The sequence below is a fragment of the Acyrthosiphon pisum genome, chromosome A1 (assembly GCF_005508785.2).
Source record: "Acyrthosiphon pisum isolate AL4f chromosome A1, pea_aphid_22Mar2018_4r6ur, whole genome shotgun sequence".
In the NCBI taxonomy this organism is placed as follows: domain Eukaryota; kingdom Metazoa; phylum Arthropoda; class Insecta; order Hemiptera; family Aphididae; genus Acyrthosiphon; species Acyrthosiphon pisum.
In genome coordinates, this window is record NC_042494.1 from 166918884 (window position 1) to 166930997 (window position 12114).

General features: G+C 32.7%; 1 protein-coding gene across 2 annotated transcripts in view; it reads left to right on the forward strand.

Moving 5' to 3' along the window:
• The window catches only part of LOC100575654 (neuropeptide Y receptor type 2-like), a 78446-nt gene that overhangs the window by 34726 nt on the left and 31606 nt on the right, over positions 1 to 12114 (forward strand). The window contains exon 2 of one of the 2 annotated variants that reach the window (XM_003242064.4): positions 3894 to 4683. In XM_003242064.4, the coding sequence (XP_003242112.1) occupies positions 4097 to 4683 (587 nt within the window). In that variant the 5' untranslated portion in view covers positions 3894 to 4096. Of the gene's footprint in view, positions 1 to 3893; positions 4684 to 12114 lie in introns of those variants that run through there. The other variant, XM_029488803.1, reaches the window with a different exon arrangement.

Below are 12114 nucleotides of genomic sequence, written 5' to 3' on the forward strand. Positions count from 1 at the left end.
AATTCAACTTACATGATAAAATAAATAATAACAATATAAAATATCCACACTGACAAACCGTCTCCGCTCAGAATCGGTTTTTTTATACAATTATGATATTATGTCATTGAATTCATGTTTAATATACAATCCATTATACAATGACCCACTTGTAATCTACTGTACAGCAGAGTGACACCCACTTACCTGCTTTTTTATATATTTTTTATTCTTAAGGTACAATATTATGTAGAAATCAAAGCAGTCCTTCTGGTAGAAATTTTGTGTTTTGGAAAAAAAAAAGCGGGTAAATGGATGTTGCTCTGCTGTACAGTAGGTACAGTGTATCACTGTAACGGATGATGTTAAATTTGAATTCAATGATATAATATCATTGTATAAGAAAAACGATTCTGAGCAAAAACAGTCGGTCAGCCTATGATATTACAAATAGTATATTTGATGATATTATTGTGAATAAAATAACTTGTATATTTACCTATTTACGTGGAACCTTGTTTTAATTTTTAAATCCTTAGCTATGAAAGTTGAACATTTTATAAATTTTTAACTACAAAATAATTATAAAATTTTAAATTTGATAAATGTTTTCAAAATTCGAACTTTAAATACTTATAAAAAAAAGTTGTGCCTATGTATTTTTAATATTTTTCAACTGCTATTGTAAAAATATAACAGGAGACTTACATTAAATGTTCACGCTTTTTTAGCCAATAAATAAAATTGTATTGATATTTATAGAAAAAAAATTAAAAAAATTAAAAACTGACAATGTCCATAAACAGCCCAAAATAAGTCAAAATATTTTCAAAATTGTATAGTGTATAGAAAATGAAATTATAAACATTCAGTAAAATTTTCATGTACCTACAGTTATTCATTTTTGAATAACAATAAAATAAAAAAACCGCTACACGAGAAATCGAGTGAATATTGTAAAAATATGAATTTCAAACGCTCATAAAAATTTAATTTGATTTGCATGTAGAATATTCTTTTTTTTGATAAAGGTAGACACACTTATGAGGAATCTTGTATTACATTTTAAAATCTTAGATTTAAAAAGAAAAATTTTTATGAATTCTCAACTCAAAATAATTTGCTAATTTTCGTGATTTTTCAGTAGGTATTTTATCAAGATTTGAACTTTATATGCTTATTAATAAAAACTGTGACTAAGGATTTTTCAAAAGTCATTGTAACAATATAGAAGGAGCCTTTATTAAATTTTCAAGCGTTTTTACCCAACAAATAAAGTTTTATTGACATTCATAGAAAAAAAGACTAATAAAATTGGAAACAGAAAATTTTCCTAAACAGTTCAAAACAAATCAATTGAAAATGTTATTATTTATAGAAAATACAAATATAAATAACCAGTGAAAATTTTAAGTATATACGTTCATTTGTTTAATGTTACACCAAAAACCAAAATCAATTTTGTGGAAAACCGATTTTGCGTAAAAATTCCCGTTTTTCCTTAATTTTTATGTTGTTTTTCCCGGTGATTTTGAAAACTATAGGGAGTTTTAAATTATGCACCGGCAATATTCACTTTCCCATCGAACAAGATACTGAAGTTGAAAATCGAAGCAAAAATTAATTAAAAAAAAAAAAAAATTTAAAAAAACACACATCATTGTAAAATCAATACATTCATCGTTCCACCCAGAATCTAAAAAAAATGAATAGCATTGAAAAATCACTAGTTTTCCCACTCTGCTCAGAATCTAAAAACAAAATTTCATTCTGCGTCAAAAATTATCAATAATTATTAAGTCGTTATTTCATTACATAATATTTTCAGTAGTCAGCAAAACTAACTTATTTAGTAAAAAAAATGTTATTATTAACAGTATAATAATAATTATACTGTTCATAATAACTTTTTTTTTAATAATTATTATTATTATTATATATTATACTGACGGTATTCGTTGGAGTTTTTATCGGTGATATAAATGTAATTCGATGTCGTCTGTAATCAATACAACTATATCTTTAAACTTTATCCGACAACGTTAGGTATGCATTTATAATTTATAATTAATTTAAAGTTTAAATTTTTCCTTAATTATTATCTTTTGCGGTAACTTATACATACATAATTTACTATGGCAAGTGCGTATACAATGGAGATTTATGTGTGAATTTCATCATCCCGTCACAATAAAAAAACCATTGGCTTAAGTATCTACGAAAAATCGTGTTGCAGTACTTAAAGAAAAACGGTCGATCATTTCGGTAAATTAGCATTTCATCTATATCGTGTAACCAAAATGTATGAAAAAATGTTTAAATTTATTGTTATTTATTTTTAATATAATACATCAATTTGTGTTCAACATCCCCTCAATGGCCGTATGTTTCGTAATACAATACATTTTTATTCGATGAACACGATTGTTTAATGGACCTTTGAATTTTAATTCAGTTTTTGAAGGTTAATTATTGAATTTTAATTTTACTAGAAAGTCACTTGAATCAATTATAAAATAAACGAATTAGGTTCGTCCAATGTGCATGTATGTATATAATATAATTATTCAAAATTATATTTTTTAGAAAAATGTTTAACCAATTTGTTACCCACGAATTAAATTAGTTTTCTCTTGACGTGCTGGCAATTGAAATTAATTGAACGTTTCTTCTCTCGTCATCTTTTGTCATAAAATGTTTGTCGATGATCCGCGTAAAATAACGACCCGTAAATTGTCGTGCGTTCAACACCGTAGGAAATTGAGTTTGTTGAAACAATTGTAAAAACAAAATTATATTGTATTTTATAAACGAATAATATCGGGAACGTCCGGAGGAAACGAAATGAAGAATCCATTAGTGGGAGAGCAAAATGCGCACGATCGTAAACAGCCTGAACTCGAAAAACAAAAACCAATTTCGGGCAAACTATATAAATCACCATCGAACGTTTTTCACGTCGCATCCACGGGTAAGTATAGTGGACGGGAGGAGTAATTTCTGTAATCTCAAAAATCACGTGCGTCCCTTGGCACGTACTCTTTCCGACTTGACCTGATCTGATCCTAGCCGACCTGACCCGACCCCCAAGAGTAAAACCATGAAAATATAGTTTATTTTTGTTATAGAAGTCATAACGAGGTCGTTTTTAATTAATCGCTGTATCCCTCCTCTGCTAGGTACTTTAAAATTAGTTTAACTTGGTCAGATGATGCACCATAATACATGCCAACCTAGTATAATATACATATTATTGTAGAATAACTAATAAGTAATAACTATAGGTATAATGTGCCAAACGGTACAAGTTAAAATATATCTAATATACGATCAGGGACGGACCCAGGTGGGAGGGCTAGGGGCCCAGCCCCTCCTCCCGGACATATTTTTTTATAAATGTAAATATTATATATTAAATAACAAATAAACAAAATCTAAACTTCTTTTCACATTTTCGCTTTATATATTAAATACACATTGATTACATATACTTATACTTACTATTATGACAACATTTTAAAATTAAGAATAAAGTTTATTTTATTATAATTATATTTGTGTTGTAATAAAATTGTTGACCCCCCCCCCTCCCAGATCTTTTCTCTGGATCCGTGCCTGAATACGATACCACTATAATATTATTATTTATTAGTCATTAGAGCCTCTCATCATATTTCAACAGACAATTCGAAACTATCTCTTAAAATTGATGGTGGTCTTTGAAAAAAAAAACTAACTATTGTTTTATAATAGGTGTAATATAGGTACTTAATATTGATAAAAAGGTGACAAATTCTGCGACTCAAATGACTTGCACCATAAGGGCTGATCTCGAACCCCCCCCCCCCCTCCCCACAAAAAAAACCATATTGAACCGACTTTACAGTTCTCATGTTCGCGGTTTTTCGTTACAGGTGGTCCGACGACTGACGAGATATGACTAGTAGAGGACGGTTTGCTGGACTCATGGAAGGTCATGTGACGGCGACGGCGACTTCGGACGGTCGGTAAAATACACGAAAATCCGGACAGAAACGACCGGAAATAAAAATCAAACGGACGCCGGACGCGGTATCGACTTGCTCACGGTCAGGGCGATTCGCCGGTCAGCACCGTTATGTTCAACCCGCCCAAACTTCACAAGCACGACTGGTTCATGACCATGGTAACCACGCTGATCGAGTCGTCAGTGAAAGGCGGCGGCGGCGGTGACGACGGCGACGGTGACGACGACGACCACGGTTGGTCCGGTCTGTACGGCCCGAACGGCACCTTTGACGGAGGCGGCGGCGGTGGCGACGGCCCGTTCAACTTCACCGTCAAGCGGGCGCTGGACGCGATATTCGAGAACCAGCTGGACGTGGACAAGGTGCTGGTGCTGTACCTGGAGGTGGCCATCGTGGTAGCGTACGGCGTGCTGTTCGTCATCGGGCTCGTGTCCAACGGGCTGGTGTGCTTCGTCGTGTTCCGTCAGTGCGGCAAGAAGAACGTGCCCAGCCAGGGGCCGTCGCCCCGCAACCTGTACATCGTCAACCTGGCGTTCGCCGACATCATCATGTGCGTGGTGTGCATGCCGTTCACGCTGTGGGCGCTCATGTCCCGCCGCTGGACGTGGGGCCTCATCATGTGCAAGACGGTGCCGGCCGCCCAGGGCGCCAACATAACCGTGTCCGCGTGCACCATAACCGCCATCGCTCTGGACAGGTAATATTTTTTTCGATTATCCAATTATATTATTATTAAGATATTGTAACCCTACAAATTTTGCGGCCTTTTGTCTTTAAACTTGCAAAAATCATTGGCGTCTTCGCGTGCGGGTCGAGACTTGAGATCGGAACTCTCATTTTATATATTATGTATAGACTATCGCAACGTATAATTCAACGTTATAAACTTATAATAACAGCCCTTATATATGTTACAACTATTGTTTTCTATCGGTTTTGACTTTTCTTGGAATCTGGTGAATCCATAGTTTCACCTGAGTCATTTACTGAAAATCGTAACGTAAGTGACCGAAAGTAGACCGCGGGCGTTAATGCTCTCCGTGCCCACCCCGCTCCACGTCTGAGACTATGGCTGTGTAGGTGACATATATATAGTGTCATCTTGATAGTCGATAGTTATAGATAAATTATGAATATACGTTCACGGACAATGATACGACACGTCACTCTTTTTATCACCATCTCGAGCTTTGTCAACCATAATATTATGGTTTCATTTATTCCATTAAAAATTTTTTTTACCCACATAGTATTTTGCATTTAATCGATCGTCAAAGCAGTATTACTAATGTGTGTTTGTATAGCTGAACTACATCGCCCATAATTAATACATAGGTATAAAGTTGCTCGAGTGGATAGGTGTGCGCAGAGTTTCAGGGACAGCAAACATTTTTACCAGTCCATTTTTTTCTATACATGACCTGGAGAACATTTATAATGAAATTAACATTACAGTGCACCTACTGCATCTTCATGATGAGACACAGAACCGCTAGTTAATTTTTAGTTTCCTGCCAATTTTATTAGATATACGCCATATATAAGTCTTTAATGAATGATAATAATAATAATAATAATAATATACTGTGGTCTCTGTTGAATATAGAAACACAGAAAAGATAAGCTTCGTAAATCAATACACTTTTTGGATGACTAACTTACTTTTTATTCAGTATTATACGGTGGCCTAGCTTGGACAGTTCGACCTATTCACCCCTTACAAATATAGTCGAACCGTTCCGGGGCAGCAAGAGCACATCCCGCTGCTTCTGTGTACTGCAAGCCTATGCTTAAGTATGTTTCTAAGAATATCTAACTTTATTTCACCAAGGATTTCGATCTTGTAGATCGTGCATCTCTTTAAAATATTTTGGGGGTTTTTACAACTAACTAAATTAGATTTTTATTTTAGTTGGATTCGATCGATTTTAATAATTACTGTCGACACTATTACTGTAATTGTTTCACTGAGAACTGATTATATTTTGATCGTCGTCATCATCGTCATCATCAAAATCGTATCGTCATCTAAAGAACTCGGACGAATTGCGATTTACTTAACTGATCAAATCAACAATTCGTTGTCTAAATGCATGCAAGATCGTATTGCATCAAGGTATAACGTTTATAATTTATTTCATAAAGTGTTTTACGAAATAAAAAACAAAACCGAAATCAAGCAATCACGCGCGTGTTTGTTTTAGATTACCGCATTGGAATTTTTCCAATTTTTTTCGGTCATACTATACGCCATAGTATTCAGTTACCAATACCGTTTTATCCGTTCAATATTATTACGGTGAGTGATACGGCGTTGGTACAAATTTGACAGTTGTTGTGGTTGGTGAAATAAAAAATGATATGTTTATTGCAGGGAGCGTTTTGTGGGAAATACCAAACAGACGTTTCCCATAACTATAGCGTAATGTGACTTTTTTCATTTCCCTTGTCAATTTGAACACTGATACGCATTTATTTTTTACCGTAATACATTTTGTTTACATTTGTTATTTAATTTGAACAGTTTTTTCAGTAAAATATGTAAATGACTATACTGAATATGTACCTATTAACTTATTGTTCATTCCAATATACATGGATTATGTTTTATACATATTTCATAAATGAACAAATACACTTATGACCATGGTCTGCTTATCAATATTTTAAATAAAACACGAGGTTCAAAATATGAAAGCAAAAACTTGTATCATTCCGTATGGTATTATTTAAAATTATTGTAAATGTACTATAAAAAAATATAATCTACGTATCATATAATTAAATTAAATCATTGATAAAAATTAAATATGAAATATTTTTTAACTTGATGTCTGATAGATAACAATAGATACAATTATCTTAAGATACCTATTTAATATTTATATTAAATTTCCAATATTAGTTAAATATATTTAAAACGGTTTTTAGTAAAATACATATAATTGTAAAAGAATATAGTAGGTTTACATAAATTATAGTATGAACTGTTCATTGGTGAACACCATTAGGTAACAAATAATATTAGGTACTAAAAATAGAATTTACTTTTAACATGATTTAAATGTAACTGGTGTAAATGAGATACATAATCAGATAATCAGATTTTTTTATCTGAACTCTAAAGTTTTCAGACAAGTATTTTCAACTTAAAAAGTGAACAACAGATTTTTATAAATAATTTTCACGTATAATGTAATTACTCGGGGTCTTTGTTCATACTTATAATACCTATTTGACGTTTTTTGAATGGCTTGTCTTCAAAATTTGTATCTTCTGGTGTAACTAGAGTAATTTTCGCGACTAAAGGAAAACATGAAGTGACGGGAGTCAAACACGTAATTTATCTTATTAATATCAACAAATTTAAGAATAATTTTTTTACGGCCTCCTCCACCTCCACCCCGCCATGTCTTTATCTAATGTTTGTCTTTGAAAATTAATCATTTTAAATAATTCAGTCTTAGGTAGTACGTATCTGGACAGTCCCGGTCTAACCCCAATGATAATCTATTAAATTTCGATGACTCGTTTTCTAACCAGGAAGACTTTAAGGAAATCGCATTACGGTTTGATTTAAACCATTTTGAGTATTTACTTGGTGAATAAAATGTTGACTAAAATCTAAGTCACAACTTACAGTTTAGAACTCTTCTGACAATCGAATAATAACTGACAGCTGGACATTGAATTCTATTTTTTTTTTTTTTGTACGTCTGATCATATTGAATATAAATGTAACATAAAAAACGACCAACGGTGCTGGTTTACTAAAGCCGCTCGACTATTATTATAGACGATTATATATGAATATATGGTACACATCAATAGCTCTGAAGTGTAGCAAATAACCCTTCACCACCTTTGGACCTCTAGTTTTTACGTGACGAAAATCAATGGATTTTTATATATCAATATAAATTTGGTATGAAAAAAAATCGACGCCCAATATAATATAATAATTGAAGCGTTATAGTTGTATTGTACAACAATTAAAAACTACATTTTTAATTCAAATATAAATTATTACACTTTACATACCTACCAACCATAAACTACATATTTTTTATGTTTTTTTCTTCATCGTTTTAACCATTTTTTCAGTGTCTGCTTTCTACAAAATATTTTTTATGCCAAACAATTTCGTTACTTTGCAATTTATAATACCAAAAGCTTTTGTATTTGAAGTGGTTATTGCTTTTAACTGTAACGAGAGACAAAAAAAAGTGATGAATGAACCGTCGATACTATTGTTATAATGTTGTGATGAAATATATACGTGATGAAAACATATTTTAAAACACATAGCATGAATGAATATAAAATGAAATAAAATAAACTGAGTTGTAATGGAAATTAAAAAAAAACCTATCAAGTATTACAGAGCTAAAATAAAAAATTAAAAGAATTGAAATTTTTTGATTAAACATAATATTGTATTTTCAAGGAAAATCATATATTCTTTGAGTTATTTAAAAAAAACTATTTAAATTATCATTCAACTTATGCACCAATTAACGTCAAGTACAAATATAATAAATTATTATCAATTCATCAGATAATTATTAGTATTTCGTTAGTATATACTTGTATGTTTGATATAATATTATTGAATAATCTCAACTGTACACAGATATTGCAAATTTTAACTGTATTATATATATTAAAATCAAAGTTAAATAAAATTATATATTTACTATTATTCATTACCTATGTATTAAGGGGCGGAGCCCTTTATAAACAATTGCATATTTAAATTACAATAATGAATACAATATATCAAATAAATAAATACAATAGTAATAGAATAAATACAAAATACATCGCATTAGATGGATTAGTAAAATATAATAATATATAATAAAAGTAGCCTAGCTATACCTAATTTCATCAGTATTGATGAGTGGATGAATGATGCGCTCGTTAACCAATCGCATCATACGGTCTAAAGGATTATTTCTGCCATAAATGTGGATATTGTAATACATAATGAATATTGCGATACAATGTTTAGGCAGCAATAAGTTACCCTGCTGAAATATGTTAATTCTATGAGAATCAAGTAAACCAGAACTTGCTAGTTAGAGTTAAATAACAATAAAACTCATTAGAAATGTAAACAGCTCTTTTAAATAATTTAAAAGTTGTGAGTTTTACGCGAAACGATATACTATTATATCGTCGTACATTTTACACTGATTATAGTTTATTAGGAATCAGAATCACGTTAATCTTTGTTTGTATGTTTATGATGTTTTGTATAGAAATACATATACATATCATATAAAAAACTATCTAACATAACTTTAGAATATATTAAATATGACGACACGTCTATAGATCCACAAACGTTTACTTTTCATCATAAAAAAAACACTGATTTTGAAAATCTGAAAGTTTTGAAATATTGACTTAAAAATACACGTTCATAAATTTAACAGTATGACAAAACATGATCGTAATAGCATGGATTTCGTTTTGTGGCGTTCATGTTATATACTAGCGTGTACACCTACGTGTATGTTTGTAGAATCTGCAGAAATATGTAACTTGGTGCTTCGGTGAGCACGTGTAAGGTATTGTCGTACAAAACGATTTTGAGGAATATTAGTGTGAAATTGTGAATCTACGATAATCCGTCGGTGAACACAGCGTGCATGATTTGTTCGGTAGAATTTTCTATCGCTAAACCCCAACAAAGCAATTGCACACCTCAGTTACAGTCCCCTTCCCTTGCTCTCTTGTCCATTCTCTGTTCCTTCTCATCTTACTCTCTTTCTCTCTCTCTCTCTCACTCCCTCTTCTTTTCCTTCTCCTTCTCCGTCGATCTCTACCTCTCTTCCTATCGCGTCCCCTCTCTGTTTCTCTTTATCTCCTTCTCCTTCACTTTATCTTTCTCTCTACATCTATAATAACTCTATATATTCCCCGGGACACATTACGTACTCGATCGGCCAGACGAATAGCGTGACGAAACCACCTAAACCGTCGGTTCTACCACTTTGGAAAGTGACGAGCGTTCTACCCACGTTTTATGTGCATATTATCATACGGCCGACGGCAATATTCGATGACTAGAGTGTCCGTAAAATATAATTGAACTATTTAAGGCTCGGCGACACGTCCGACACTGACAGAACACGTGTTATGTGTTATAATTATGAGGACTCACAACGGCATATGTGACTATGCCTGGACAATTTCATTTGAGAACATATTTCTAGAAATGTCATACGCAGTCAATCGCTTATTTATTTGAATTTTAAAAAAGCCAACATGGTCGTATGTTAAAAAAAAATACTAGTGTTAAAGCTATAACTACATTCATAGACATAAATAACGATACTTTTGAGTTTTTTACGATTAGGTACGAAAATTAAAACAATAAATACACATTTGCAATACATTTTACTTCCTTAGATAATGTTTGCTTTACATGTTTGTAGACGGAAAATTAATCAACTTGACGTAACAACTGAGATATATGAGCATCCTCACATCCGTTAAACATACATTTGTGTATTTTAATCAACTTTAAGGATTTAAAAATTGATATAAAGAATTAATTTATAACAATAACTAATACATATTATAATATTTACCGTACAAAGTAATATTCGTGCTGGAAGGAAGTTGGGTATAAAACCGTGCAGTCATTAATTATTATTACTATATAGTACACGTGAGCGATAAGCATAAAATATATATACAGCAAATCACTGTATTTATTTATTTTATTTTTACAAGCGTTCACTCTTATATCAAATGATGCTTCAGACACCTAATCAACGATTTAAGTCTAGGAGCCCAGCAGTTGAGTACGCCTGATAAGTTTAGGGTTTTATAGCGCTGAGGAATGGTGAAAAGAATGAGCAAGCTTTATAGCACCAAACAGGAAACTACTATGTGACCCTAATAATGGAGTTCTAGGAATGAATCTTCCTCGTTGTACCTGGTCCACGTTAAATGAACTGCGAACAGGACATGGTCGGTGTGGTTACCAGAAACGGGGAACAAACAATAAATCATATAGTAGTGAATTGCCAAAGTAGAAAATTCAATCAAGGTTTTGAAGAACGGCTCACCTTTAATATTTGTGATTCTTGACTGATTATAATTCTATTTAAAGTTATACCATTATATATTTATATCTATATCATGTTATGTGTTATTTTAGTTAGAGTTTGATAGTTAAGTTCATTTGTGTTAAAAGCCATACGAAATAAATAAATGACGGGCATTACCACACGGGAGTGAAATATAATAATAGTTAAGAAATATCGCGCTAAACACTCCGACGGTGTGAAACCGATGATTGTTTACGTAATTTACCGGGACACTAACGAATAATAATATATTATATGTAACGCAATACGTCAAAGGATGCTCTAAAGCTTAAGTCTCGCACAGAGTCCGTCCTTTTGAAAATGCGACGACAAAAATAAATGGCATTAATTTCAACAGACGTGTCTACCATAGGTGGGTGGCACCACTCTGTAATCGCGTATGAAAGCGTCGCCTGACAGCGGTTCCACGAACGGTAATAACCATGGTGCGCCATTATATAGATGCTATTAATCCGGAACAGACAATGTTATATTTATTTAGTAGTGTCGTGTCTGGGGATGGTTGGAATGTTAAGACGAAAAACGTGATCATCCAAAAAGCATTTTTTTCGCCGAATTCTAAAGTTATGTTCGGAGAGACGAAGTCTTATTTTTATAATATACGCGCGCGTGTGTCGTGCGAACACAATAAGTATACTTACGTAATGTCTTGCCGACCACGTGATCTCGACACTGGAGTTGGACCGCGGTGTTCAAATAAATAATCACAAAAATGAGACAAAACATTGCGGTTAGATATTACTATAAAATATAAATGCTCACACACCGGAGAACTTTGTGGTATATCGTGAGTCGTGACTATCCGTAATTGAAAAACTGACACGCTCTGTACTTTTATAATCATCCATCCCCCCCCACATTCTCCCCGATTGTGGGCCCGTTTCACTTGTTTCAAAAATATTACATTTTTCACAACTTCCACTCTGGCGAACGATTCTCTGAGGATCGTCGAGGTCTACGGCTGTGCAAAGGACCAGGGGCGCCATTTGGGGGGGGGGGGG